Here is a 24,150-nt window from a genome sequence, read left to right as displayed (position 1 = left end):
GGGGGCAGGGAGAGAACCCAGGAGTCCTGGCTCTCAGACCCGCTGCTCTAACCAATAGACACCCCCCCCCCCAGCTCCTCCCCCCCACTACACCCCACACACCCCCAGGCCAGGGATAGAACCTAGGAGTCCTGGCTCCCCGCCCCTCCACTACACCCCCCTCCGAACCAGGAACAGAACCCAGGAGTCCGGGCTCCCAGCCCCTGATACTCACTAGACCCCACCAGTCCCTAGCACATGCGCCGCAATGAGCAGCAAGGTGGATTGACTCTTGCCCTGCCCCAGTGCACTCTGGGAGCTGTAGTTACTAGTTTCCCTTGGACCAGCCTTTCTATTGGCCTAACTGGGTAATTGGACTACAACACCCATGATGCAACGCTCACCCAGCAGGTCTGGGAGCAAAGCACTATGGGAATCAGACACGGTTACAGTACCATCGGACTACATCTCCCATGAGGCTGTGCACCCAGTATGGCGAGCGGGGCAGCATGGGAGTTGTAGTCACTCGTTCACTGGACTACATTTCCCGTGATGCAGCAAGCCCTGGCAGCAGTGCACTATGGGAGCTGTAGTCTTCCAGCCAGCTTGCACAGCAATAAGGACTTCAGATCCCCACCATGCATGGGGAGGCATTAATAATAGTAGGGTGTAGTTGGTTTGAGAAGGGGAGGGGGAGTCAGGACTCCTGGGTTCTATGCAGGGAGTGGGGTCTGGTGGTTAGAGCAGGGGGGGGGGGCGGGGACTGGGAGCCAGGACTCCTGGGTTCCATCCCGGGCACTGGAAGTGGAGTCGAATTCTGCCTACACTCCACATCCTGAAGCTAAAGGGGTCTGTGGAAGCCAGATCCAGGGGACAATAATGGGTTAAACAATCATTTCCCCTTCCCCCGCCCCCCATAAGTGGCTCAATCCAGGGCCGCCTGGCCAGATGTTCCTCACTGCTGCATCCCGCGGCTCTAAGGGTTTCCCTGCCTTTGTGCCTAATCCCATTGCATAAGCGGCTGGGATTTTCTCTGAGCCCTTTATCCGGAGCCGGGATGGGAGGGTGGCAGAGGCACTGTCCCCTGCCACTGCCCCTCTGGTTAGATCCATGCCCTGACTCTTTTCAAGTAGATCCCTCCCAGCAGGCTGCCATAAATCCCTAGCTGGAGTCAGGGCTGCCCCGATGTCTGTGCTCTGTGCTGCAGGGGGTGGGGTGGGAGGCTCTGTCCTGGCAGTCAGGACTGCCCCTGATGTCCCAGCACAGCTCAAGGGGGCGCTGTGCTGCAGGGGGTGGGGTGGGGGGCTCTCCCCTGGCAGCTGGCTGGCCCTGGTGCCCCCCATGTGGTGCTAACGTTAAGACCCTGGATTCAGACATCTCGGTTCATTATTCAGTTCTGCCACAGGCTGCTTTTGTGACCTTAGGAGAGTCACTGCATCTCTTGGGGCCATAGTTTGCCTGTCAGTACGATGAGCACCGTAATCATCCCTTTCTATGGAGATTGTGACATCTAGGGCCAGGGATTGGCTCTGGGCAGTGCCTGGCACAACAGGGCCCCGATCTCAGCTGGGGCAGGGCCTGTCTCTCGCTGTGTCTCGGCAGTGCCAAAACAAGGCCCTGCTCTCAGCTGGGGCAGGGTCTGTCTCTCGCTGTGTCTGGGCAGCGCCCAGCACGACGGGGCCCTGATCTCAGCTGGGGCAGGGTCTGTCTCTGGCTGTGTCTGGGCAGCGCCCGGCCCAACGGGGCCCTGATCTCAGCTGGGGCAGGGTCTGTCTCTCGCTGTGTCTGGGCAGCACCCAGCACGACGGGGCCCTGATCTCAGCTGGGGCAGGGTCTGTGTCTCGCTGTGTCTGGGCAAGGTCCGGCACGACGGAGCCCTGATCTCAGCTGTGGCAGGGCCTGTCTCTCGCTGTGTCTGGGCAGCGCCCGGCACGACGGGGCCCTGATCTCAGCTGGGGCAGGGTCTGTCTCTCGCTGTGTCTGGGCAAGGTCCGGCCCACTGGCATCTCATCTGCAGCCTCCAACTGCTCCCAGAACCCAAGTCCCCAGGATGCCGATGCCCCAGCCGGGTCACCCCACTGCAGCTTCACACGGGCGCTACAGGGCTGGCGGCTAGCATTGGACTTTCCCAACCGGCTGAGAGGTCTGAGGCTAGGCCCCGCGTTGCCGTCTCTGCATCCCGCGTCCCCGCCACTGCTCCACACGCCCTGGCTAGTGTCCTCAGCCTCGCTTCCCGCTGACGTCAGCTCCTAAGTGGATCACATGCAGCCTGAGAGCCGAGGGCTGATGCCACGCAGGGTGACCTTGCTGAAGGGGCTCTTCCTCCCCCTCATAGCCACATTGGCCACTGGGGGGCAGCCTTGGGTTGCCATTTGAATCAGCTCACCTGGCCTAGATTTGAAGAGGAAAATAATAGGACAGCCGGGTTGTGGACTGGTCTAGTGGTTAGAACAGGGAAGCTGGGCACCACGACTCCTGGGTTCTAGTCCCACTTGTGGGAAGGGAGTGGGGTCTAGTGGTTAGAGCAGGAGGGCTTTGCTAACCCCAGCCTGTGTTCTCCCTCCCGGAGAAGGCGCCGGTGTTAGGGGGAAGGTCCAGCCATGCTGGGTTACTCAGGAGTTTCACACACAGGAGGAACTGCTGCTACTTCCCCTTCTAAGGGAAAGTAAATGGATGTTGCAGGCAGTGAAAGCAAGTGCCGGTGGGTAAGGAGGATGGGGTTGTGGGGAATGGATGTGTGGGGAGCAGCAGATGGGGTTTTTAGAGATCTAGCTTATAAGCCCCACTATCACTCCCATCCTCCAGAAGCCCTTTGCCTTCTGTGACTCAGTTTCCCTTCTATCATACATGGGTAATAGATCTGAGCTATGGTGGTTTACCCCACTCCTGACTCCCCTTCTCTATCACCTCAACCACCAGCTACTTGTCTTCTCTTCCAAGGCTGTTCCTGGCCTGTTGTGTGCCCCCTACCCTCAGGGAGCTGTCACCCCCCTTCTCTGCTGCCAGCCTTCATCACCTACTAGTTACATTTTTCAAACCAGACCCCACTGTAAGCCCCAGGCCAGCCCCAGAGCCACATTATCCAGGTGCATAGGTTGCCATACCCACAATGAGTCACTCCTGGGTCACTGTTGCTTTGTAGCAGCTGTAGTTTCCTTATATAGTTAGATTATAGGATTGCGTTTTTGTGCTGAGCGGATCAGTAACTGTTTCCTATCTTTTAACCCCCACCTAGGAATAAATGGTCAGTTTTCACCATCACAGGAAATAAATAGTGGTGAACGCTGGGGATCTGTACGGGGACCAGTGCTGTTCAACGTATTCCCAGCTGACTGGGAAAAGGGGTAAAGACCAAGGTGGCAAAGTTTGCAAGCAATACAGTTAATCGGGCTAGGGAAGTCCAAAATTGCTGATTAAGAGCTACAAAGAGACATCACTGCACTAGGTAACACTAGGGTAAGTATCAGAGTAGCAGCCGTGTTAGTCTGAATCCACCAAAAGAACAGAAGTATTTGTGGCACCTTAGAGACTAACAAATTGATTAGAGCATAAGCTTTCGTGGGCTACAACCCACTTCTTCGGGGACACACACACACCCCAACTCTGAGGCTAATTAAGTATCACTTCAAAAGTTTTTTTTCTCTTACTTAATTAGCCTCAGAGTTGGTAAGACAACTCCTACCTGTTCATGCTCTCTCTCTCTCTGTGTGTCTGTGTCTGTGTGTATATTTATCTCCTCAATATATGTTTCACTCTATATACATCCGAAGAAGTGGGTTGTAGCCCACGAAAGCTTATGCTCTAATAAATTTGTTAGTCTCTAAGGTACCAGGGTAAGTGAAATTCAACCTTGATAAAGGCAAAGGAATGCACAGGGGAAAACATTCCCCACGCTGCCTACAAAATGGAGTCTCACTTGCTGTCACTGCTCATGAAAGGTCAGGTAGGCATTGGGGATGGTCCCCTGATGGCAGCAGCTGTCAGAAAGCTAACAAGTGTTAGGAACCCTTAGGAAAGGAAGAGACAGTAAGACAGAAAATATACCACCACTATAAATCCATGGTACCTTGAATACTTGGGGCAGTTCTGTGCCCCACCTCAAAACAAAAAATTAGAAGTGGAAAAAGCTGCAGAGAAGGGCAACAAAAATGATCCGAGATATGGAACAGCTTGTGGGTGCAGAGATTGAAAACACTTGGACTGTTCAGCTTAGAAACAAGGTGACTGAGGGGGAATATGACAATCTATGAAATCATGAACAGTGTGGAGAAGAGTTATGGGCGGGGACAACACTAAGAACTTGCGGTCACTATGAAGAGAGCAGGCAGCAGGTGTAAGATAAGCGTAAATACTTCCTTCACCCACCAGTCAGCCAGCCTGGGGAACTCACTGCCAGGGGATGCTGGGAAGGCCAAAATTATAACTGGGTTCAAAAGAGAACTAGTTAAGTTCAGAGGATAGGGCCATCGATGGCTCTTAGCCAAGATGGTCCAGGACAAAACCTCATGCTCTACGTGTCCCTAAAGCTCATGGCCAGCAGCCAGGACTGGACAGGGAATGGATCACACTGGAACGGCCTTGTTCTGTTCATTCTGCTCCTGGCCCTTGGCAGAGAACAGGATACTGGGCTGGATGGACCGCATGGTCATACTGGGTATTGAAGTGCCTACTACAGTGAGGGCTGCTAGAGTAGAATTACTCTGCAGCAGCCAAGAAAGGCAGAGATATCAAGACTCTAGGGTTGCACGTCTGGGCCGCTGTTTTCAAAAGGTGCTGCAGGCTGTGATCCAGGGGGCACAGGCTGGCTATTGGCCCTTTTACACTTTGGTAACAGCGCTTCGGCTACACCCGACACTACAGTTTAGAAGCAGGGGGTGTTTTCTGGGCAAGCACTGGCATTTCAGCATGTGGGTGCCCCAGCCTCTGGAGGGGACATGCTAGGAAAGCACACACCAAGCGCAAGGGGCCCAGCTGCTGTCAAGGCCCAGCATCCTGCTTTGGGCAAGAACGGCCCTTTGCCAAGATGGTGACATGCCAAGCTAGACATAATGGAGACCTTTATGGAGAATCTGCAACAGCTCATGGACTGTTGCCGAGCAACGAGACAAGGCCCTGAATGGCTCCATTCAGAGATCAGGTGTGGACAAGCCCCTGCCCTGGCTGGGGAGGTAGGGACTGCCGGCCTCCAGGCTCTAGCAGGAGGTCATTATGAAGCACCTGAAGGCTGCACTATCAGCAGTGCTTTAATTTCTCCACCCCACCATGGTAGGACACCCTTGGCCCTAGCCACCAAGATCTGGTCCAACCCCTTGCACAGAGAAAAGACCAGACAGCAGCTGTCAATACAGACCCCAATCCCGTGGACCATTGGTTGTCTACAGGCAGGTGACAAACATTCAGCAGAGAAACAAGCAATTAGAGAGGTTGCCCCCCATGAAAAACCTGCAGCTATGTGGTTTGCAGATCAAGACCCTGCTAGAGCCTCTTCAGGACCTACTTTGTGCTTAAGGCCCCGTCTAGGCCCTGCCTCAGTTTCCCCTCATGTATTTAGGCTTGGCTCTTTGGGGCAGGTATCATGTGTGCAGCACCTGGCACTACTGCACTGTTTGAGATGAGGTGCTACTGCACCACGTTTGCAGTCCTTGAGGACTACACAAATAGTCTAGCTCTGAAGCCATGATCGCATTTGGGCCCAGGCTTCAAAAGCAGGTGGGAATAAAGGATCTGGACAATTTCACCCACATTTCCGCAACTTTAAGTGGCTTTTATTTCCAACACTTATGAAATCTCAATGACACTACCGCCACAGACCACTACTAACCCAGGGCTAGACTCCTTCCCCCGGGGGAGGCGTTGGTGCAGTTTTCTGGTTAGGCGCACGCAGGCCACTGTGAGAGCAGGATTCACACACGGACACGCACGAAGGTTTACGGGGACAGACGAGGCGCAGCGTTTGGGGCCGTGTGGTTGAAGCATTAAGATAGGATGGATCTCGTGGCCAAATATGTCTAGAGGGGGGTGAGGCGGATTCTTCAGATGGCCTGGAATGTATGTGGGACAGGCGCTCAGTTCTCCTTGGTGTACATGTGACTCAGGAGGTCTGCAACGCGGTTACTGTAGCCATATTCGTTGTCATACCTACGGGAAGAGAAGAGGGACAAGTTCAGCTCTCAGCCACCTCACACACCAAGTGGACAACCCTGACCACAAAGGAGACCCTCCCAACTGGATGTTCCCACACGACCTCTAGGGGGCTCCTGGTTTCCCATCCCTATTGCCTCAGCCACATGCCACTGCCTATAGGCCTCTGGACCAATCGAGGATGGTTGGAAGGTGGCAGAGGTAGTAGAGGACCTTGTGCTTAAGGCACTGACTGGGACTCAGGAGATCTGGGTTTGTTCCTCAGTCTTCCTGTGTGATCTCTGGCAGATCCCCTGTTCTCCACCTGGAGCTTAGCTCCAGGGCCAGTGACCTCACTAGATCTGGACTGGAACCCTCAGATTTAGCCAGTCGTTCACCCAAAGGTCTTCAGCTGGGTTACAGGGGCCCTTTGTGCATGGGACTAGGCTAAGGTGCTCCAAGCATACTCTACGGCTAGGGGGAACCCAGATGCCTCATGCCAGGCAAGTGAGATGCAGTTGATGGAACCTGCTGGTTCTTGACCCACTCTGGAGAGTGGTCACTGGACTCCTAGAAGGCTGGGGTGGAGGAATCCAGCATGCTCAAGAGAGGCTGGTTTTCAGGCCCCTTCCTCTGCTTAGGACCAAGTGCAGCCAGGCCTTCCTCTGCCAGGCCTTACCAGGAGATGAGCTTCACAAAGTTATCATTGAGGGAGATCCCAGCTCCAGCGTCGAAGATGGAGGAATGGCTGTCGCCGATGAAATCAGAAGAGACCACCTGCAAGTGAGGGGGGGCATGCATCAGGATTGGCTACTGGGGGCATTTGGCTTTAGTTAGAGAGATGCAGGAGCAGGGGGAGGAATGTGTATGGGCCAGTTCAATAGGAGGCCTGCCTCCCTTGGCCAGAGGTCCCCAGAAGCAGCTTTGATTGCACCATAGGCTACACATCAAGATTTAATAGGGCTGAAGGCTGAGACTATTAGATTAGTCTTACCATTGGTCTAGCACAGGCCACAGAATGTCACTGTTACCCCCATACTCAACCCAAGGACTTCAGACAGACTACAGCATTTCAGTCCTCAGGAGACTCAACTGTTACATGCCACCAGCAGAGAATAGGAGAGACTGAGATGCCACCAATGCCTGAGGTCCCATCCATGGCAGGGAATTGGGTTGACAAGACCTGCCCAGATGATCTATGCCCCATGCTGGGGAGGAAGGTGAAAAATGTAAGTCCCTGCCAATTTGATGGAGTTGGGGAAGGGGAAGATTCCTTCCTGACCCCAAATGCAATCATCAGTTTGACCCCAAGCATGTGATGATGCCAGGCAGGCATTCAAAAGGGATTCTCTGGCCCCAGCTGATGTTTCAGAGGAAATGAGAAGGCCCAGATTACATCCAAAAATTCCTTCTTGATCCCTTCATGCAACCAGCTAAAGCACTGAATGGCCAGTCCCCAGAAGGCCTAGAAGAATCAGTAGCAACACACCAGGCCAATGCGTACCAGCGTGCTGCCCCCGTGAGCAGGCCCTATACAGCTCTGTGGATACAGAGCTGGTGTTTGTTATGTGCTCCCCTCCACTTGGGCCCAACCTGAAGCAACGCTTGATGTCATCTGCGTCCAGCGTTTTCCCTACCAAGGAGGTTCTGCCAGCACTGCTAACATCACACTGCTTCATTAGCATGGTTCATCTTCAGTGCCCTTCAGACTAGGCAACTGGCTGATGTGCTGCATGTGGGCACCAGTTGAGAGAGGAAGTGAACCTGTACTGAGATTTGCAGAGGGAGGGTAACGAGCTCAGCAAGCAGGAGTCTGGCTAGGGTATTGGGGTCACCCCCACCCCTGTTCAGGTCTCACCAAGGGTTAGTTACTCCAAGCAGCCAGGGTCTGTTGCACCTAATCACAGACCACCTTCAGGGGAAGGATGCTCAGTGATTAGAGGGATTGGCCTGGCTTCAACTCCCAGCTGGGCCAGACACCATGTGCCTCAGTTTCCCCATCTGTAAGATGGACAAAAGCTCTTTCATACTTCAGGGGTGTTGCAAGGAGAAATGTGTGGAAGATGGTGAGGTGCCCAGACACTATGGAGATGGGCCCGATAGGTCCTTCTGCTTCGGTAACACTCCGCACAGCACTGCTCTGGTGTATCCATCAGCACTAACTCACTCCCACTTCTGGCATCAGAGCACCCCCTAGCAAGGCCTGGGGGTCAGCATGGGTAACAGCTCAGATCTCAGCATGTCACCCATGCTGCTTTGGCCTCCCCACCCTGAGCCCAACCTTGCTGCCAGCACTCAAGATGGCCGCTCCCATTCCCTGCTCACCTCATCTTCTGTGTACCCCAGGATCCCAGCCATGGGGCCCTCGGAAGCCTTCTTCATGGCCTCTTTGATTTCAGCATAGGTCGCCGGCTTGGCAAGGCGGCAGGTTAGGTCCACGACGGAGACGTCAGAGACAGGCACACGGAACGCCATGCCGGTGAGCTTCCTGTGAGGAAGGAAGTTCAGCCAATGAGAGAGCCAGGTAGGACAGCCTGTGAGCAAGACTGATGCTCTAGAAGACCAGTCTGTGGTTCTGGCATTGGACCCCCAAAGGGAGACCCCCAGACCCTCCCAACAGAGATGTGGTGTTTTGGGTTTTGCTTAGCGAACACTGCTAGCTTGTCAGACACCATGAATGGTACAAGCTTCTACACAGATGTAGTTTGCCTATCCCCATGGCCACCTCTAGGAGCCAGAGTTTCTCTCCCAGCCACCATCCGGCCTGTGGGATGTCACCCAGCCACCTGGGGCAGGATTGCTACTGGGAGGCCTAGGCCAGAGACCTCTCCTGCTGCCTGCTCATTGAGACATGGCCCGTACCCGTTCAGCTCTGGGATGACCTTGCCAACTGCTTTGGCAGCACCAGTGGATGCTGGGATGATGTTCTGGTGGGCGCCCCTTCCGTCGCGCCAGGCCTTGGCAGAGGGTCCATCCACAGTTTTCTGTGTGGCAGTGTAGGCATGCACCGTGGTCTGAAGGTCGAGAGGAGAAGCATGGTTATGAGGTGGTAGAAGCTAGAGAGACAGTCACCTGTTCCTGCACACAGGCAAGCTGCTGGGGGTTGACAGCACACAGGAGACTTACCATGAGTCCTTCCACAATGCCGAAGTTGTCATGGATCACCTTGGCTAGAGGTGCCAGGCAGTTGGTGGTGCAGGAGGCATTGCTACATGGGGAGGGAAGGGAGACAGACTGATGTCTAGGAAACACCTGCTACTGGAGGAGTGCCAGTAGCCTGCCTAGCCGAGTTCCCATTCCCATCACCACCTCCATTTCTCCCTGGTGTAGGGGAGACGATAGAAACCATGCTAATTAGGATAGTCTTCGCTCACATGTCAAGGTGGAAGCCCACCTGCCCTCCTCTTGAGGGGACAATCTTCCAGCACAAGCTGTCTATAGGCCTCTTGCTTCCCAACTGTATGGCACAAGTGGCTAAATTCTTGTCTCAGGCCCTTTCCTCAGGCACATGTCCCCAAAATGGAGGCTCTCAAACATCCCTCTGATTCTGAATGGCAGATCCATACCCTCATCTCTCCTTGGCCACGTACAAGACAGACTCAGGAGATCACTCCAAGCCAGTCTGGGGAGCAACTCAGAAAGCCGTCCCATCCCATTGTCCACTGTGGGGAGGCAGGTCTTACCTGACGATTGTCATGCTGGATGGGTCATACTTGTCCTCATTGACACCCATGACGAACATGGGAGCATCGGGAGAGGGGGCGCTCACCACCACTCGCTTGGCTCCACCTTGTATATGGGACTGTGGAAGAGGAGGCTAATCACGGAGGATCCTGCTATGCAGAAGGCCAGGCCAACATCATCTGAGGAGTTAGGCACTAGCAGACCTAGGTGTTGATGGATGACTCCATCATACCAAGGTCTTGGATGAAGGCTGCCCAGGAGAATGGCATCCCAGCCCTGTAGTGGCTCAGCTTGTTAGCCACAGGTTCTCATTGAATTCCCAGTCAAGGATGACCAGCAGGTGACTGAGCCCCACATGCCAGTCAGATATGGGCCCTGCAGCTCCTGTACCAAGCTAGGTAGCTCAGACACTCACCGAAGCTTTGTCAATGCTGAGGAAGACTCCGGTGGACTCGACAACGTAGAGAGCTCCTGCGTCACCCCAGGGAATCTCACTGGGCTTCATGCTGTAACAAACAGCAGACCAGGGTTACTGCCCCCAAGGGCCGGCTACTTCCAGGTCAATGCACATGTTCAAGCCCAGATGAGGGCTGAGTCCCAATTCCATACAGCTTGAGGGAGTGGTGTGGAACCCCAGCCTCCAAGGACCCCGATACACCAGCCCCTTGGCACCCAACTCTTCCTTTGACAATCTGTCATTTCTAGGGTGACCTAGAGATACAGCTGAGTGGAGACACATCAGCAATCTGGAGGAAGGCTGGTCTTCTGGTTTCAAGGCACTGGACAGAGACTCGAGATCTAGGTTCAACTCCCAGCTCCCCCAGACTCCCTGAGCAGCCAGGCACTAGATCTGTGACTCAGTACAGATTTACAGGTTGGGTGGAAACTATTTGCCCTTGCTCACAGGGGGCTGGGAAAAAAGCCCATTAGTACTTGGGAGGCAGACACCACAATGATGGGCTGCACACAAGTACCTAGAGATCACTGCATACATCTGTCAGGTCCACTCACCATCCCTTCATTCGCACTACCATGATCCTTCAGAGGTCCAGACCCCTGGCTCTTACCCGCTAGATGCTAGGCTCATCTCCTAAATTGTGCTGGATTCTCAGAAGGCACTTCTCATCTCCAGAGAATTTCACCCTGTACTGAGACCAATCACTTCTGATTTGGCATGAAGCCAGACTGACATTTCCAGCTAGCCATGCTCTCAGCTCAACCCGACGGGCTTCAGAGTCAGGGGAGGTGTCTCCTTTACACTACAGATTCACGTCTTGAAGTGAAGCAGGCAGGTCTAGTGATGCAGGAGGCAAACTAGGACATCTGGGCTCTGCTAGACTGGCACGAGTCTCAAGTAGCTGGACATGCTATATGGGAAAGCGGTTATTTCTCTAGACACTGCTGACGGATGCGGTGTCCAGGAGTTGCTGTCTGTACACTGCAATGCTACCACCTCTGAAGTGGCACATGGCAGCTGATTTAATGCCAATGCTAGCTTCCTGTCCTAGACTATGTACAGGAAGTTTACTACAGCCAGCTGAAACTGTGGGAAGGAGTTTTAGCCTAACAGTCAGAACGCTGGAGTGATGCCACCATGGTGCAGAAAGGCTGTCAGGAAGCAATGCTCAGTGCCTCAGTTTCCCCAGCTAGCCAACAGAAGATAGCCCTCCAGCAATTTGGCAACCATTAGCACTGATCCACTGTTGAAGGACCATCCCATCCTGCAGCACCATCCACTTGGCTCAGAGGTCTCCCCTCCCAGTGCTGAGCAGACTGGCCCCTGCTTAGCTGGCAAGATCCAGAGCACAAGGTGATGAGGTGCCAGGCTGCACCCTGTGCTACACAAGAATGGCCAGACTGGGTCAGACCAAAGGTCCATCTAGGCCAGTATCCTGTCTGCTGACAGTGGTCGGTGCCAGATGCCTCAGAGGGAATGAGCAGAACAGGTAATCAAGTGATCCATCCTGGTGAACAGAGGTTAGGGACACCATCCCCGCCCATGCTGGCTAACAGCCATTGATGGGTCATGGAGGATAGGTCCATTCAGCTCCCCCTACTCACCACTGGAACACCGAGATCTCACTGCCGTCCACCACCAGCTTGCCATCTTCAGCCTTCACCTCGCCGCTGTAGCGCCCGTGAGTGGAGTCATACTTGAACATGTACACCTGAGAGGGGAGAGCGCGTCAGCCTAGCAGCCCAAGCCTTTGTGGAGTTACCCTAGGCAACTGCTGTCATTCAGCAGGGGAATCTCCCTAACTGATCAACTCCGCTTCCAGCAACTGCAAAAGGTTAAGCAGGTGACCAGTTCTCTTCAAGATGGGGACTGATCAGCAGCAAACCTCTGGCTGTGCGGTAGAGCAGTGAGCATTAAGACTATCCTCCAAGTAGATCCAGAGGAGGACACTGAACGAGGGGGCATCAGCACAGAGGGCAGAAGAGCCGAGCTCCCTGAAAGCTAAGGGGTATGGGGCCTTTAGAGTCCTAGCACTGAGCAATCAAACCCAACAGTGACTGCAGGATGGGTCCTAGACAAAAGGAAAGTTAGCCATGGCTGTGTGACCATGTGCACCCCATATTCACTATATGGGGATATAAATATGGCATGTTGTGTACAAAGTCTGCCTTGTGAGGCATCAGTTTAAAAGGCTGGATCTGTTGAACATTAATACCCTGTTGGATTGGCTGTGCTGTCATTGTATGGGGAGCTAGGAAGCTTTGCTCTGTTGTGAAGTTGGAAGCACCCACACACAGGCTTTCAGGGACAACAATGAAGAAGCTAGACAGTGCTAATGGCCCCATTAAGGGAATCCACACGCCCAGGGACTCTCAGGAATTGTTTACGACCAGAGGCTTCCCAGAGGGAGCACGTAGGCAATGGAGGATGCTGGGGGCGGGGGAAGGAGGGGCACAGACCCTCACATCATGAGCAAAGATCTTTCTAGCAAACTGGAAGAAGCTATAAAAGAGACGAAGTGACATCACCACTTTGCCTGGCTTCCCCTACAACACAACACAACACCTGAAAACACCCGAGGAACAAAGACTGAACTGGGGAAAGGGATCCCAAGCAGGACAGAAGAATTCCAGCCTGTGTATGCAAAAGCTGTAACCTGCTTTACTAGCTAACAGGGCGAGACACTCCTTGATTCAAATCCTATCTAGTTTATAAAGCTTAGATGGCGTTTTTGTTTTATTTCATAGGTAATCTGCTTTGATCCGTACGCTCACTAAAATCATTTAAAATCTTTCTGTAGTTAATAAATGTTTTTTACCTAGCAAAACACACAGTTTTAGAAGTGTTTGGGGAATCTGCTCAGGAACAAAAAATGGTGCATTGTCCTCTCCACGTTGAGAGGGGGCAGACTGGGTAATAAACTTCTACCCGTCAGGCTTCTGACTAGGCCAAGACAGTACAGCTCTGGGGTCCTAGGCTGTGGAGCTGGGGGACGCTGGGTGGAGCCTCTATTGTTAGTTCATGAGAGGCTGAGGAGAAGCATTCATGTAACTGCATCTGGGTGAGTCCCTACCTGTGTAGGTGTCTGTGTCAGTGCAAGACTGGGAAAGATCTGCAGCTTGGTACAGTCTCAGTGTGAGAGGGGACCCAGACTGGTATGTCAGAGGGCTCAGCGGTACCCCAGTTCCAGGCTGCACTCAAGGGAAGCCAGTCACAGGCTGAACAAGGCCCCCAGGTCCGCAGCTCCCATCACACACTGATGTGCCAGCTGGCCCATCCCACCCATGCCGCAATCACTATCTACATAGGGTTGAGGTTGGAGATTCTCAGTGTCCCTGGACAACTAACTGGGAGTCTGAGCTTCTGAGACATGCAGAAGAGTGTCATAGGCAGGATAGTTTGGCCATTGGATTGAGGGGTGGTGAAGTTACCATGTAGTTGAGGTCAATGAAGGGGTCATTGATGGCCACCACTTTGAGTCCCTTCTCCAGGCAGGCTCGGAGGACCAGACGCCCGATACGGCCAAATCTGGAACAGGAATGTTAGTAGTTAGATCAATTCCTGTAGCCATAGTCCCCATCCAGGGAGCTAGTCATGAAGGGACGTCTCTTCCATGCTGGCTTTTGAGCTTCCTTAGCCATTAAGAGCCCCCCCCCCCACATACTCACAGTGCAGCCAATGGGAGCTCAGTCAGCAGGGCTTCCCCACGACTGTCCAATCACTAGGACATTAAGCTACCCCCTTAGCTTTGCATTCTAGTGGTGTCCCCTAGCTCTGATCTGGTAGTAGCACGAGCCAGCCGCCCTAACCACCTTGGAACAAGTTGCTCCATGAACTCCCCCTGACATCAATCCGGCAGCTGCAGAGGAGTTAAATGCTTCAAGATGACAGCCTGGTGACCCCTGAAGTCACCTCTGACTAAAAGCAAGAACTGCATCTTTGGGCTCAGTCATTCATTCAACACCACTACTGCTATGAGTAAGCCGGGCTCTTCCTTGAAATTAAGATGGCTGCCAGTAAGTGTGGTTCTGGTGACACCAAAGGGGCAAAGAGCCAGGTGCTATTTTGACTGCAGGGTGCGTTCCCAGCCACTGGAGCTACAGGGAGTCACCGAGTGACTTGCAAAATGAGTGGAAGCACCGCAAGGTTGATTTGAGCATAGCTGCCTGTTACGGCCACCACTTCTTACTACACGCAGCAGAACTTTCCACTCCTGCTGCGCTGGGCAGCCTCAGCTGTGCCACAGTAGCAGAGGGCTACAACTCCTGCCCTGTGGGCAGCATAAGGGGGAGTTTGGGGCCTTACCCATTAATCCCAACAGTGAGCTCAGCCATGACTGGTTCTACTGGTTTCTCTACTGGAGCCGGTTCCTCAACTTTCTCTGGTGCTTTCTCCGGAACGGACGGTTTTCGGGACTGGGAGACCTCAAGTCTGGAAGGAAAAGGAGGAATCAGAGCAGAGGCTGGGGCAGATGCCAGTATAAAGATAACAACAGACAGGCCTTTTTGCAAGGGAAAACCACAGCTCCTTTAGAGCAACTGGGAACACAGGATTTGCCCAACTACATCAGTCCAGTGGGTCCATCCAGACCAGTATCCCAGTTCCCACCATGGCCTGTCCGAATTTCATTAGAGGAAGGTGCAAGAAAGGCCCCCTTCGAGGGCAGTGATGGAATAGCCTGCCCATGGCAGGAAGTGTCTTCCTGACCTCCTTTAGAGGTTGAGGCTTATGCCCTGAAGTCTGAGGGTTTACATCCCTTCCAAAATCCTATTTTCAGAGGGTTTCTGAACTCTGGCTATTCTACGCCCTTTCTGAATCCCTCTCAGCTCTTGGTCAAAGTGACCTCTTGTGGCACTGAGTTGCGCAGGCCAGAAGCATGGAACAAAAACATCTGATCAGTTCTAAGTGTGCTGCCTGTCACTCCCCTTGTTCGCACAGGGGAGAAGGTGAATGGCAGCACCCAAAAGGGACAGTCCCAATCCTTTCATTTTCATTACCCATGTCATGGTCCCTCTATTTCTGCTCTAACCTTTGAGATCCGAGTGATCCAGTCAAAGGCACCTAACTAACAATGCTGCTACACAAACTGTTTTACAGTAGTGCCTTGGGCTGATCCAAAAACAGGGCCCCATTGTGCTATGCACCATAAGAGCAGCAATCTGTGTGCCCTGAAGGCCTTGGTTTCAACAAAATTCAACACACTAACACCATTTGCTTTCCAGGGGCTACTGCGTATTGAGCAGGAGTCTTGAGGCTTGTCCAGACAGGGGTAGTGGGTTCAGAATAATGTAGGGTGTGAATTTAAAGATCGGGAGCTATTCCAGAAATGTCCCCCCAGGGAGCCAATTCCAGAGTAGCTTCACAGAGAGATAATCCAGAATAGCTTCTGCAGAACAGCTCCTTGTCAGTTTCCCCCTGTTGATGAATCCACAATGAGGCACAGGACTATAAATAAAGTGACACTGTAGTCAAGATGCTGCCTCCTTTGTGTCTATCAGTCCCGGCTATCAGCCCTCCCCAGTAAGGTAAAGTTACACTAGTCAGCCTGCAGGTACAGCTAGGGAAACATGAGCTGGATTCTATGCGGACTCGTGCACCAGAGTTTTTAACAAAGCCCCACTGGAGGAGTCTGTTGCATTGGACAAGAAGACGCTTGCTTTACTCTGGGTATAGCTACACTGCAATCAGAGGTGTGACTGCAGCATGCGCAGGCCTACCTGATCTAGCTCGCGTGATGAACAGCAGCCGCAAAGCTGACGCAGCACAGACTAGCCACTCGAGTCCATACACAGGATCCCAGCTCACGCGGAGGTTTCACGGCTGTTATTTCAGCTAGTTAGATCAATGCTTAGGGCCCTACCAAATTCACAGCCATGAAAAACACGTCACGGACCATGAAATCTGGTCTTGTGTGCGTTTACCCTATACTATAGGGATTTCACGGGGAAGACCAGCGTGTCTAGAATTGGGGATCCTGACCCAAAATGGAGTTGTGGGGGGGGGGGGGGGGCACAGTATTGCCCCCCCTACTTCTGAGCTGCCTTCAGAGTTAGGCAGCTAGAGCAGTGGCTGTTGGCCAGGTGCCCAGATCTGAAGGCAGTGCCCTGCCAGCAGCAGCACAGAAGTAAGAGTGGCAATACCACACCAGGCCACCCTTACTTCAGTGCTGCTGCCTGCAGAGCTGGGCAGCCGGAGACTGGCGGTTGCTGACTGAGGGCCCAGCTCTACAGGGAGCAGCACTGAAATAAGGGTAGCACAAACCCCCCCTACAATAACCTTGTGGACCCCCCCCCAGCTCCTTTTTGGGGTCAGGATCCCTACAATTAGAACACTGACATTTCAGATTTAAATAGCTGAAATCATTAAATTTATGACTTTTAAATCCTATAATATGAAACTGACCAAAATGGACCGTGAATTTGGTAGGGCCCTATCAATGCTGTATGCACTACCGTCACACCTCTGAGTGCTGCGTAGACATGCCCAGATTGGGACAGAGACTGAGGCCCATGCTTCAAGGGCTTAGATGCTACCAGAATACATAGAATATCGTCTACCGAATAGCCCTGCAAATTTACCCTGGGAACTGATCTCCTGGGATCAAGTCGTTTGAGAGATTAAAGTGCAGATCTGCTCTGCGTTTTGAAGGTCACTATCTGCTCCTACCAAGGCTGATCAAATCTTAGTTTAAAAGGGAAGCTGCAGTTATTTGCTCATCACTACACGCAGCTATAAAGGAGAGCAAGTCCCCAGAAATATACAGTCTCATAAGGCCAGCGTAAGGCCCACATGTATTTAAGTTCCCACTAAGATTCACTTAAATCAGAGCTTACCTGAAAACTTTGACACTAACAGATGATCCAATTGACTCCTGGCTCAACGGAGAGTTACAACGCTGCAGCATTTTGCTGGCTGCCCTAGCTACTGACTGGAGATACTGAAAACAGCGAGTTCAAGACACTTTTTAAAACTGATCTTTAACGTAATCACTGGCTATACTGAGCTCTATGTTGCTATAACAGTTAGTGCGGGTCTCTTTCAGAGAAAGGACCCAGACAGTGAAGTCATTCTTACTTTCAGTTCCTTTGACCTTGGTTTAGTCCCATCATGGGGACACCAGCCCTGATCCTGCGCAGCACTTGGGCCCCCGTCTCCTGCAACGGCTACTCACGTGTTTATGTGCATGAAGCACATTCAGATGGAGCCTCCAGAGATGGGCTACTGGAGCTACATTCCATGATTTCAGGGGAGGCCTCTGTTTTGTCAGGGCAAAGTCAGCCCAGCAGAGGATTGCAGGCAGAGGCTAGGCAGGGGAAGGGCTTGTGGGTCGAGCACAGGCCTAGACCTAGGATGCCAACGTGACTAATTGACCCTGATCAAGTCAATTTCACCTCTAAGACAATTCAGGGCTCAAGTCCTTCCCATTGTTCCATGGCTTCAGGCAGGTTGGGGGGCATCCTTGAGGGAGGTCTCACCCCCTCCAACTGAGGAGAGGATTCTGTGGGGGGGCCCTTTCCATGGACCCCAACCCAATCCATGATGGGGTAGCAGCAATGAGTCCCCACCCCCTCCCAACACTGTGACTGGATGAGCCAGCTAGGACCTTCCCAGAGCAGGTTTCAGAGTTAATGCAACACAGAGATGCATGAGACATTACCCCTGCACCGCCACGCTATTGTTTCAGGCCCCCTGCAGACTCAGATGCCGCCATGTCAATTGCGCTAGGGGCATGCACTTTCATGACCCAGAGCAATGTAAGTGGAAGCTAATGCCCAGCAGCCAGGTGATTAGGCAGGCGTATCAGAATGAGGCCTCCTAAAGTAGTGGAAATACACAACACCCCAAGCCCCTGATCACATAAGTACTTTGCTAGGCGCATTTACATAGCCCTCTGCTTCCATCAGCTATAAATCCTTGTATGATGCTGCCATCCACCATCTTGCATCTGAATCCGCAGAATATAGCATCAACCAGAAGATTCCCAGAGGCCCCACTCCACGACATCAGTTACAAGGTCAAACGGCAAAGGTGAATCTGGCACGAGACCCCGCTGGGGTAGAAGAGAGCACTCCGCTTTGTGTTTACACTGAGCCCGAGCCTTTTGAGAGCCAAGAAATCCCTCTGGAGTCTGCCCCTCCAAAAAAAAAAAAACCCACCGAAGAGCAAGCGATTCATGTATCACAAGTCACTTCGTCTCAGGGACCAGTGCTTTTGGCAAGCAGTTTGAGTAGCGCTCATCCCCAACCCTCAGTTCGACAGCCTCTTTCATCCAGGCCGCCCTCAGATACAGAAGCAGTGTGACAAGGGTTAGTGCAAGGGAATGGAAATCAGGGTTCCCAGGTTCTGGTACCAGTTGGCATGACCTTGTCCAAGGTCACACCAGGTCTGTGCCTCAGTTTCCCTATCTGTACAAGAGTGGGTGAATTCCCCATTTTAACTGGACTCCAGGTTTTAACAGAGCTAACAGCATATGACTGAGTCATCCTGTTGCTTCAGCACTAGACAGTCTCAGACTCCCCCCAGATATCAATTAAGTCACATACCAAGAAACTAAGGCAGAAATCACTAGCACTGACTGAATACAGTCCAGACGCCCTGACCCCCACTACCTACCCAAACCACTAACGGCACTGTCTAGGCCTTGCATGCTGCCAACCCCTCTGCCCCACAAAAATCACAGTAGGGACTGGGGCCTGCAGAGCAAAGCTAAGCACCCAGAAATATTATAGGCAAGCCAGCTGATCGCCTTGTTTGGTTTCAAAAACTAGTCTGACAGCTAACCACAGATGCAGCAGATCAATGCAGGTAGGCAGAGGGTTTGGCCTGAGCCCTGATGCGGCGCTAATATCCAGCCACCACCAAAGAATTAAGCCAACCGTGGGTGCACTCAGAACTGCAGACCTCCGATTGCAAAGCTGGGGTGGGATTTATTGTAGAATTTGTTCCCCCCCCCCATCAGAATCCAGGAGGTTGTAAAATAAAATATTTAGGCAGCAGATGGCATTTCGCTTCAAGATGGCCAGCTCTGCAAGATGGACTCTGTAGCAGAGCACCGCGTGAGGATCAGCTCCCAACACCCCACTTGCATTTTGGGGGAAGCATCACTTCCATTAACAGCAGAGAGACCATGGCCAGCTCTTTCACGCCACAGCTACTAGTCCTGAAATCTAAGACCATATCTACACGATCACTTGTTTGGCAAAACGTATGTCGCTCAGGGGTGTGAAAAAACCACCCCTCTGAGCAACACGAGTGCTCATGCCAGTGAAACTTGGATGCACAGTGCTAGGTCGGTGGTTTTCATTTAAGTGGTTTTATTATGTCAACAGGAAAGCTCTCTCCTGTCAGCATAAAGCAGCTACACAAGCGATCTTACAGGGGCGCAGCTGCATCAGTACAGTTGTGCTGCTGTAAGTTCGCTAGTGTAGACATGGGCTAAGTGCGGCAGGAAGGGCCGCCTAAGATGGCTGCAGCTTTGAACCCAATGGCTGTGCTGCCCAAGGAAGAGAAGGTGCAGAGGACGTGCTGTTCTAGACACAAGAGGACTGGATCGCTCATTTCTGCAGCATCATTGCAAAGCTACGCTTGCCACACACAAGGAAGGTCTGCATTTTGGCATGACTCATGAGAACCCCTTCTGTATCCTTGCACACTCTGATCAGACATTTGTATTACCATAGCAACTAGGACTCCTCCTCATGGAGTAGGACCCCCTTGTGCTAGGTGTCCATCACCATGGCCCCTTTCACAGTTGCCCCAACTGAATGGGGGAATACGTAGCAATGCTTTAGGGCCTACGCACAAAGGAATACAAGGGATCTTAAAGTATCAGAGGGTAGCCGTGTTAGTCTGAATCTGTAAAAAGGAACAGAGGGTCCTGTGGCACCTTTAAGACTAACGGACTTCTGTTAGTCTTAAAGGTGCCACAGGACCCTCTGCTGCTTTTTAAGGGATCTTAAAGGCATACATCTGCACCAGCCCAGCTAAGGTTTTAACAGAACTAATGGCATACGACTGAGTCATCCTGTTGCTTCAGTACTCCACAGTCTCCGACTCCTCCGGATATCGATTCAAGATAAGCTGGCCGGTCTGTACTGGCCGCGGGGGGGAGTGGGGGGGTGGAAGGAAGATGTGGCTACTTCCACCCCACTGCAGGCACTCTACCGCAGTGACATTGAAAGGTCAGGACGCGGAACGCCAAAACCAGACGAGAACGCATTAGGCACACGCCACAGACACTGCCATCTTTGCTCAGGCACGGATACCCGGTGTCAAACCTCAGGGACTTTACAAGCATCATTTTATGAATGGAGAGCTGGGGAGATTAAATGACCTTGGAAGAGTCAATAGACTAGAACACAAGCCACCCAACGCCCTCTGCTTTCACCACTAGTCCCGCGTTGCCTCTGTAAGACAAGTGGCACTTGCCTTGGTACTTGTTCTGATCTCTAGGTTTCCTCAAGCACAAGAGCTGGTGTCTGCTTTCCCACGCCAGAGGACGCATCCAGTTCCACCTCTGGCAGACTTCCAGCAATCAAAGACAGGAAGTCTGCTCAGTTTAGATACTCACTCAGCACCACGGCCGAGGGTCACAAATATGCGCTATATGCACACCCCCTTTTTCTTCTGAAAGGAGGGGGCCAGAGAGAGAACAGCTTGCTGGCTGCAGATGCTGACAGAGGCAAGAGTGCCTCCCTGGACAGGAGCTATAAATGTACTTGGGTCTCAGGGGCCTGATGTACTGCTAGGTAATACAAGTGTAGATCTCAAAGTGCTTTACAGAAATTGCCTCAGTTTCCCCATCTGTGAAATGGAGGGTAAAGAGGGGAAGTGACTTGCCCAAAGTAGCAGGACCTAGTGGATAGAGCACACAACTCTCTCCCCACTGTCTACACTAGGTTGCAACAGATCAGCATTGTAACCGTCAGTCTTGAGCAGGATTACAGAGCTGCTTCTCGCCCTCCCACCAGTGGCTGATTTTAAGCTAGATGCCATACATGAATTAATAGGGAGAGACCACCTCTTCTGCAGAGGGGAGGGGCATGTGACATCGGTAGTGGTGCAATACAGCAGAGGCTGGGCAATAATATTGCAGTCTGTTCTCCAATGCAGGTGCAATTTTGTTGTGGGGAGCATGCCATCTCCTGCCTGTGCAACTGTTACCCCCACCTAGATCACATGGAGGGAGGGGAACAATATAATCTCACTGGAAGTATTACAGTTGGGAAGGAAGCAGTTTAAATCTCTCCAGGGTCAGGGGATTTTAGGCGTGCAACTGGAAGGACAAGCATGCTAGCAATAAAATGCTTCCCATATCAGAGGGGGCAGGGCACAGGAAGGGGAGCAGAGGGCCACCAGACGTGGAACAAGCAGCAAGGTAAATTCCCTGGAGGTGCTCTGGGCTGGGTTGGGGGGAGGGGTGTCCAGACAGCTCCAATCAGGCATATAAGAGAGGCTTGGAGGGATGAGGCCTCAAACAGGAGATGCAGCTGTGGCCCCAGGGTTTAGTCTATTTTGAGTGGATTCTATTTTAATTAAGCAGCACAGAACCCACTTGATCGGATCAGCAGGGAGACTCTGCCCATAGAAGATCTCCCACATGGGGAGGCGATGGGTGGTCCAAAGGAAGAGCAATGCATCTGCCCATCCCCCACAGAAGGACGGACATATTTCTTGCATGACTGCAGGGGGTAACCAGAAGGTAAATCCCGCTCCGCCGGGCCCTGCCCGGAGGGGGAGGGGAGGTGATGCTACCAGAGTCTGATTGGAGTTTCCCCTGATGTTGCCATGTTTCTAGAGAGATCCATGGTGCAAAGGCACCATCAGGTCACAGTCTGCATCATCACCCACCCCTCCCCTCCACTCCACTTTGCAGACATCACCCCCTCAAACTGCCCCAAACACATGGAACTGCTCCCCAAGCAGATCCCTGCACTCCCCTCCCCACCCCAGGGCACCCCGATTACCTCCACCTCAGAGCTGCATCTCTCCCTTACCAGACAGGGAACCCCCACCACCCCATTCCCCAATACACCCCTGGGCCCTCTCCCATTTACACTTCACCCTAGATGCTTGTTCCACTCCCATCCTACCCCTGGACACGACATCCCCTCCTCACAACTCCCTGCATATACATAGTGCCCCAAGCTATCCCCCCCCCAGCCTCCTCCCCATCTGCAGCATCCTCTACCCCCCAGCTCCCCACAGCTGCAGTCCCTGCCCCACAGCCCCTCCAGTTCTGCCACTACTAACCCCCCTCCCAACTCCTCCACATGCTGCCCCTCAGACCTCCCATTGGCCCCTCTCCACATCACCCCCCATCTAACCCCAGCTCCTCACCCCATGCAGCCACCAACTGCTCCAAATCCAGCCCCAAAGCCCTGCTGTTCACCACAGCCCCCTCCCCCCCCCCCCCCCCCCCACTCCCAGCCCCCCCCCACATCCATCCCCCCATGTCCAGCCCCTCCCCCACATCCAGCCCTCCCATCCTATATCCGGCCACCCCCATCCCATATCCATCCCCCCAAGTCCAGCCCCCCGTCTCTCATATCCATCCCCCCATCTCCCATATCCATCCCCCCCTCACATCCAGCCCCACAACCCATAGCCATCCTCCCATTCACACCCAGCCCCCCATGTCCAGCCCCTCCCCCACATCCAGCCCCCCCACACCATATCCGGCCACCCCATCCTATATCCATCCCCCACATCCAGCCCCTCCCCCACATCCAGCCCCACAACCCATAGCCATCCTCCCATTCACACTCAGCCCCCCAGGTCCATCCCTTGCCCCCCACCTTATATTCATCTCCCCCACCCCATGCCCCAAATCCATCCCCCCATATACATCCCCCCACCCCATAGCCAGCCCCCCGGAATCATCCCCTCCCCATCACCTGCTGCGCCCCGCACCACATACCAGGGGGTCTGGGGTCTGGATGGCGTCGAACGAAAGATGCAGCCACTCAAACGCCCGTTTATATACTCCCCCGCCCCTCCCCTGCCACGCCTCCCTCACCGCCAAGCCACGCCCCGCACTCGCTAGCGCGCGCTGTCCCCGCCCCGCCCTTCCCGACCAGCGCGCGCCTTAGTAACCGCACAGCGCGTGCAGGTCAAACCGTCGCGATGGAAAGCGGGCGGGGGGGGAGAAAAATCTGGTGGCCTCTACTGCGCAGGCGTCATGGCGTGGTCGCGAGGCGTGCTGGCGGTTACCAACCGCCGCGGCACGCGCCTCCTCCAGGATCAACCACCCCGCCCCCCCACTCCCGTTTTCGTGCGCATGTGCAGATCCTTCTGCCCTCAGCATCCTCCGGCTGCACACCTGCTCGCGAGGGTTTCTGGGGATTGTAGTTTTCCTGACTGCTCCCTGCCTGGTGTGAGCTGGACCCTGCAATGCACCCCTGGTGGGGGGAGGGCGGGAACCAGGACTCCTGGGTTCTGCCACTGCCTCCCTGGGTACTGGACAAAACACGCGAGGGGGCGGGGTATGGAAATGAATAGATAGATTAGATAGAGGGGATGTACAGGGATGGAAGATCGGGCAACACACTGATGAGGGGTATGGAACGGCTGCCGTATGAGGGGAGATTAATAAGACTGGGACTTTTCAGCTTGGAAAAGAGACGGCTAAGGGGAGATACGTTTGAGGTCTATAAAATCATGACTGGTGTAGAGAAAGTAGATAAGGAAGTGTTGTTTACTCCTTCCCATAACTCAAGAACTAGAGGTCACCAAATGAAATTAATAGGCAGCAGGTTTAAAACAAACAAAAGGAAGTATTTCTTCACCCAACACATAGTCAACCTGTGGAACTCCTTGCCAGAGGATGTTGTGAAGGCCAAGACTATAACAGGGTTCAGAAAAGAACTAGATAAGTTCCTGGAGGATAGGTCCATCAATAGCTAATAGCC

General features: G+C 53.2%; 2 protein-coding genes across 3 annotated transcripts in view; both read right to left on the bottom strand.

Annotated features, from left to right (window-relative positions):
* The window catches only part of TMEM147 (transmembrane protein 147), a 5,149-nt gene extending 4,868 nt beyond the window's left edge, over positions 1-281 (bottom strand). The window contains exon 1 of the mRNA XM_026658629.2: positions 215-281. The gene's annotated coding sequence lies outside the window, so the exon portion shown is untranslated. The remainder of the gene's footprint in view (positions 1-214) is intronic.
* A 5,608-nt stretch (positions 282-5,889) lies between these two features.
* On the bottom strand, positions 5,890-23,234 carry LOC112106621 (glyceraldehyde-3-phosphate dehydrogenase 2). 2 transcript variants are annotated; one of them, XM_026658630.2, is made up of 11 exons: positions 23,160-23,234; positions 14,546-14,671; positions 13,672-13,768; positions 11,845-11,951; positions 10,199-10,289; positions 9,783-9,901; positions 9,226-9,307; positions 8,962-9,113; positions 8,425-8,587; positions 6,779-6,876; positions 5,890-6,117 (listed from the first exon to the last, which is right to left on the bottom strand). In XM_026658630.2, exons 2-11 carry the CDS (start codon positions 14,572-14,574, stop codon positions 6,045-6,047), a joined length of 1,011 nt encoding a protein of 336 aa, XP_026514415.1. In that variant the 5' UTR covers positions 14,575-14,671; positions 23,160-23,234; the 3' UTR covers positions 5,890-6,044. The 2 variants fall into 2 exon arrangements, with proteins under 2 accessions (XP_026514415.1, XP_026514416.1); XM_026658631.2 differs by having other exon boundaries at positions 23,137-23,181.
* Between the last annotated feature and the right edge of the window lie 916 nt (positions 23,235-24,150).

Source organism: Terrapene carolina, unplaced genomic scaffold (genome assembly GCF_002925995.2).
Source record: "Terrapene carolina triunguis isolate 2854851 unplaced genomic scaffold, T_m_triunguis-2.0 Scaffold493, whole genome shotgun sequence".
NCBI lineage: Eukaryota > Metazoa > Chordata > Testudines > Emydidae > Terrapene > Terrapene triunguis.
The sequence above is the reverse complement of the archived record's forward strand: the minus strand, read 5'-3'. Positions and strand labels throughout refer to the sequence as shown.

Excerpts from the sequence above, each read along its gene's own strand:
- LOC112106621 (XM_026658630.2), bottom strand. The coding sequence starts at position 14,574 with ATGGCTGAGCTCACTGTTGGGATTAATGG. Across the intron at positions 9,308-9,782 it reads TCCAGCATGACAATCGTCAG|CAATGCCTCCTGCACCACCA; the intron begins GTAAGACCTGCC and ends CTCCCCATGTAG. Across the intron at positions 6,877-8,424 it reads TGGGGTACACAGAAGATGAG|GTGGTCTCTTCTGATTTCAT; the intron begins GTGAGCAGGGAA and ends CCTCACTTGCAG.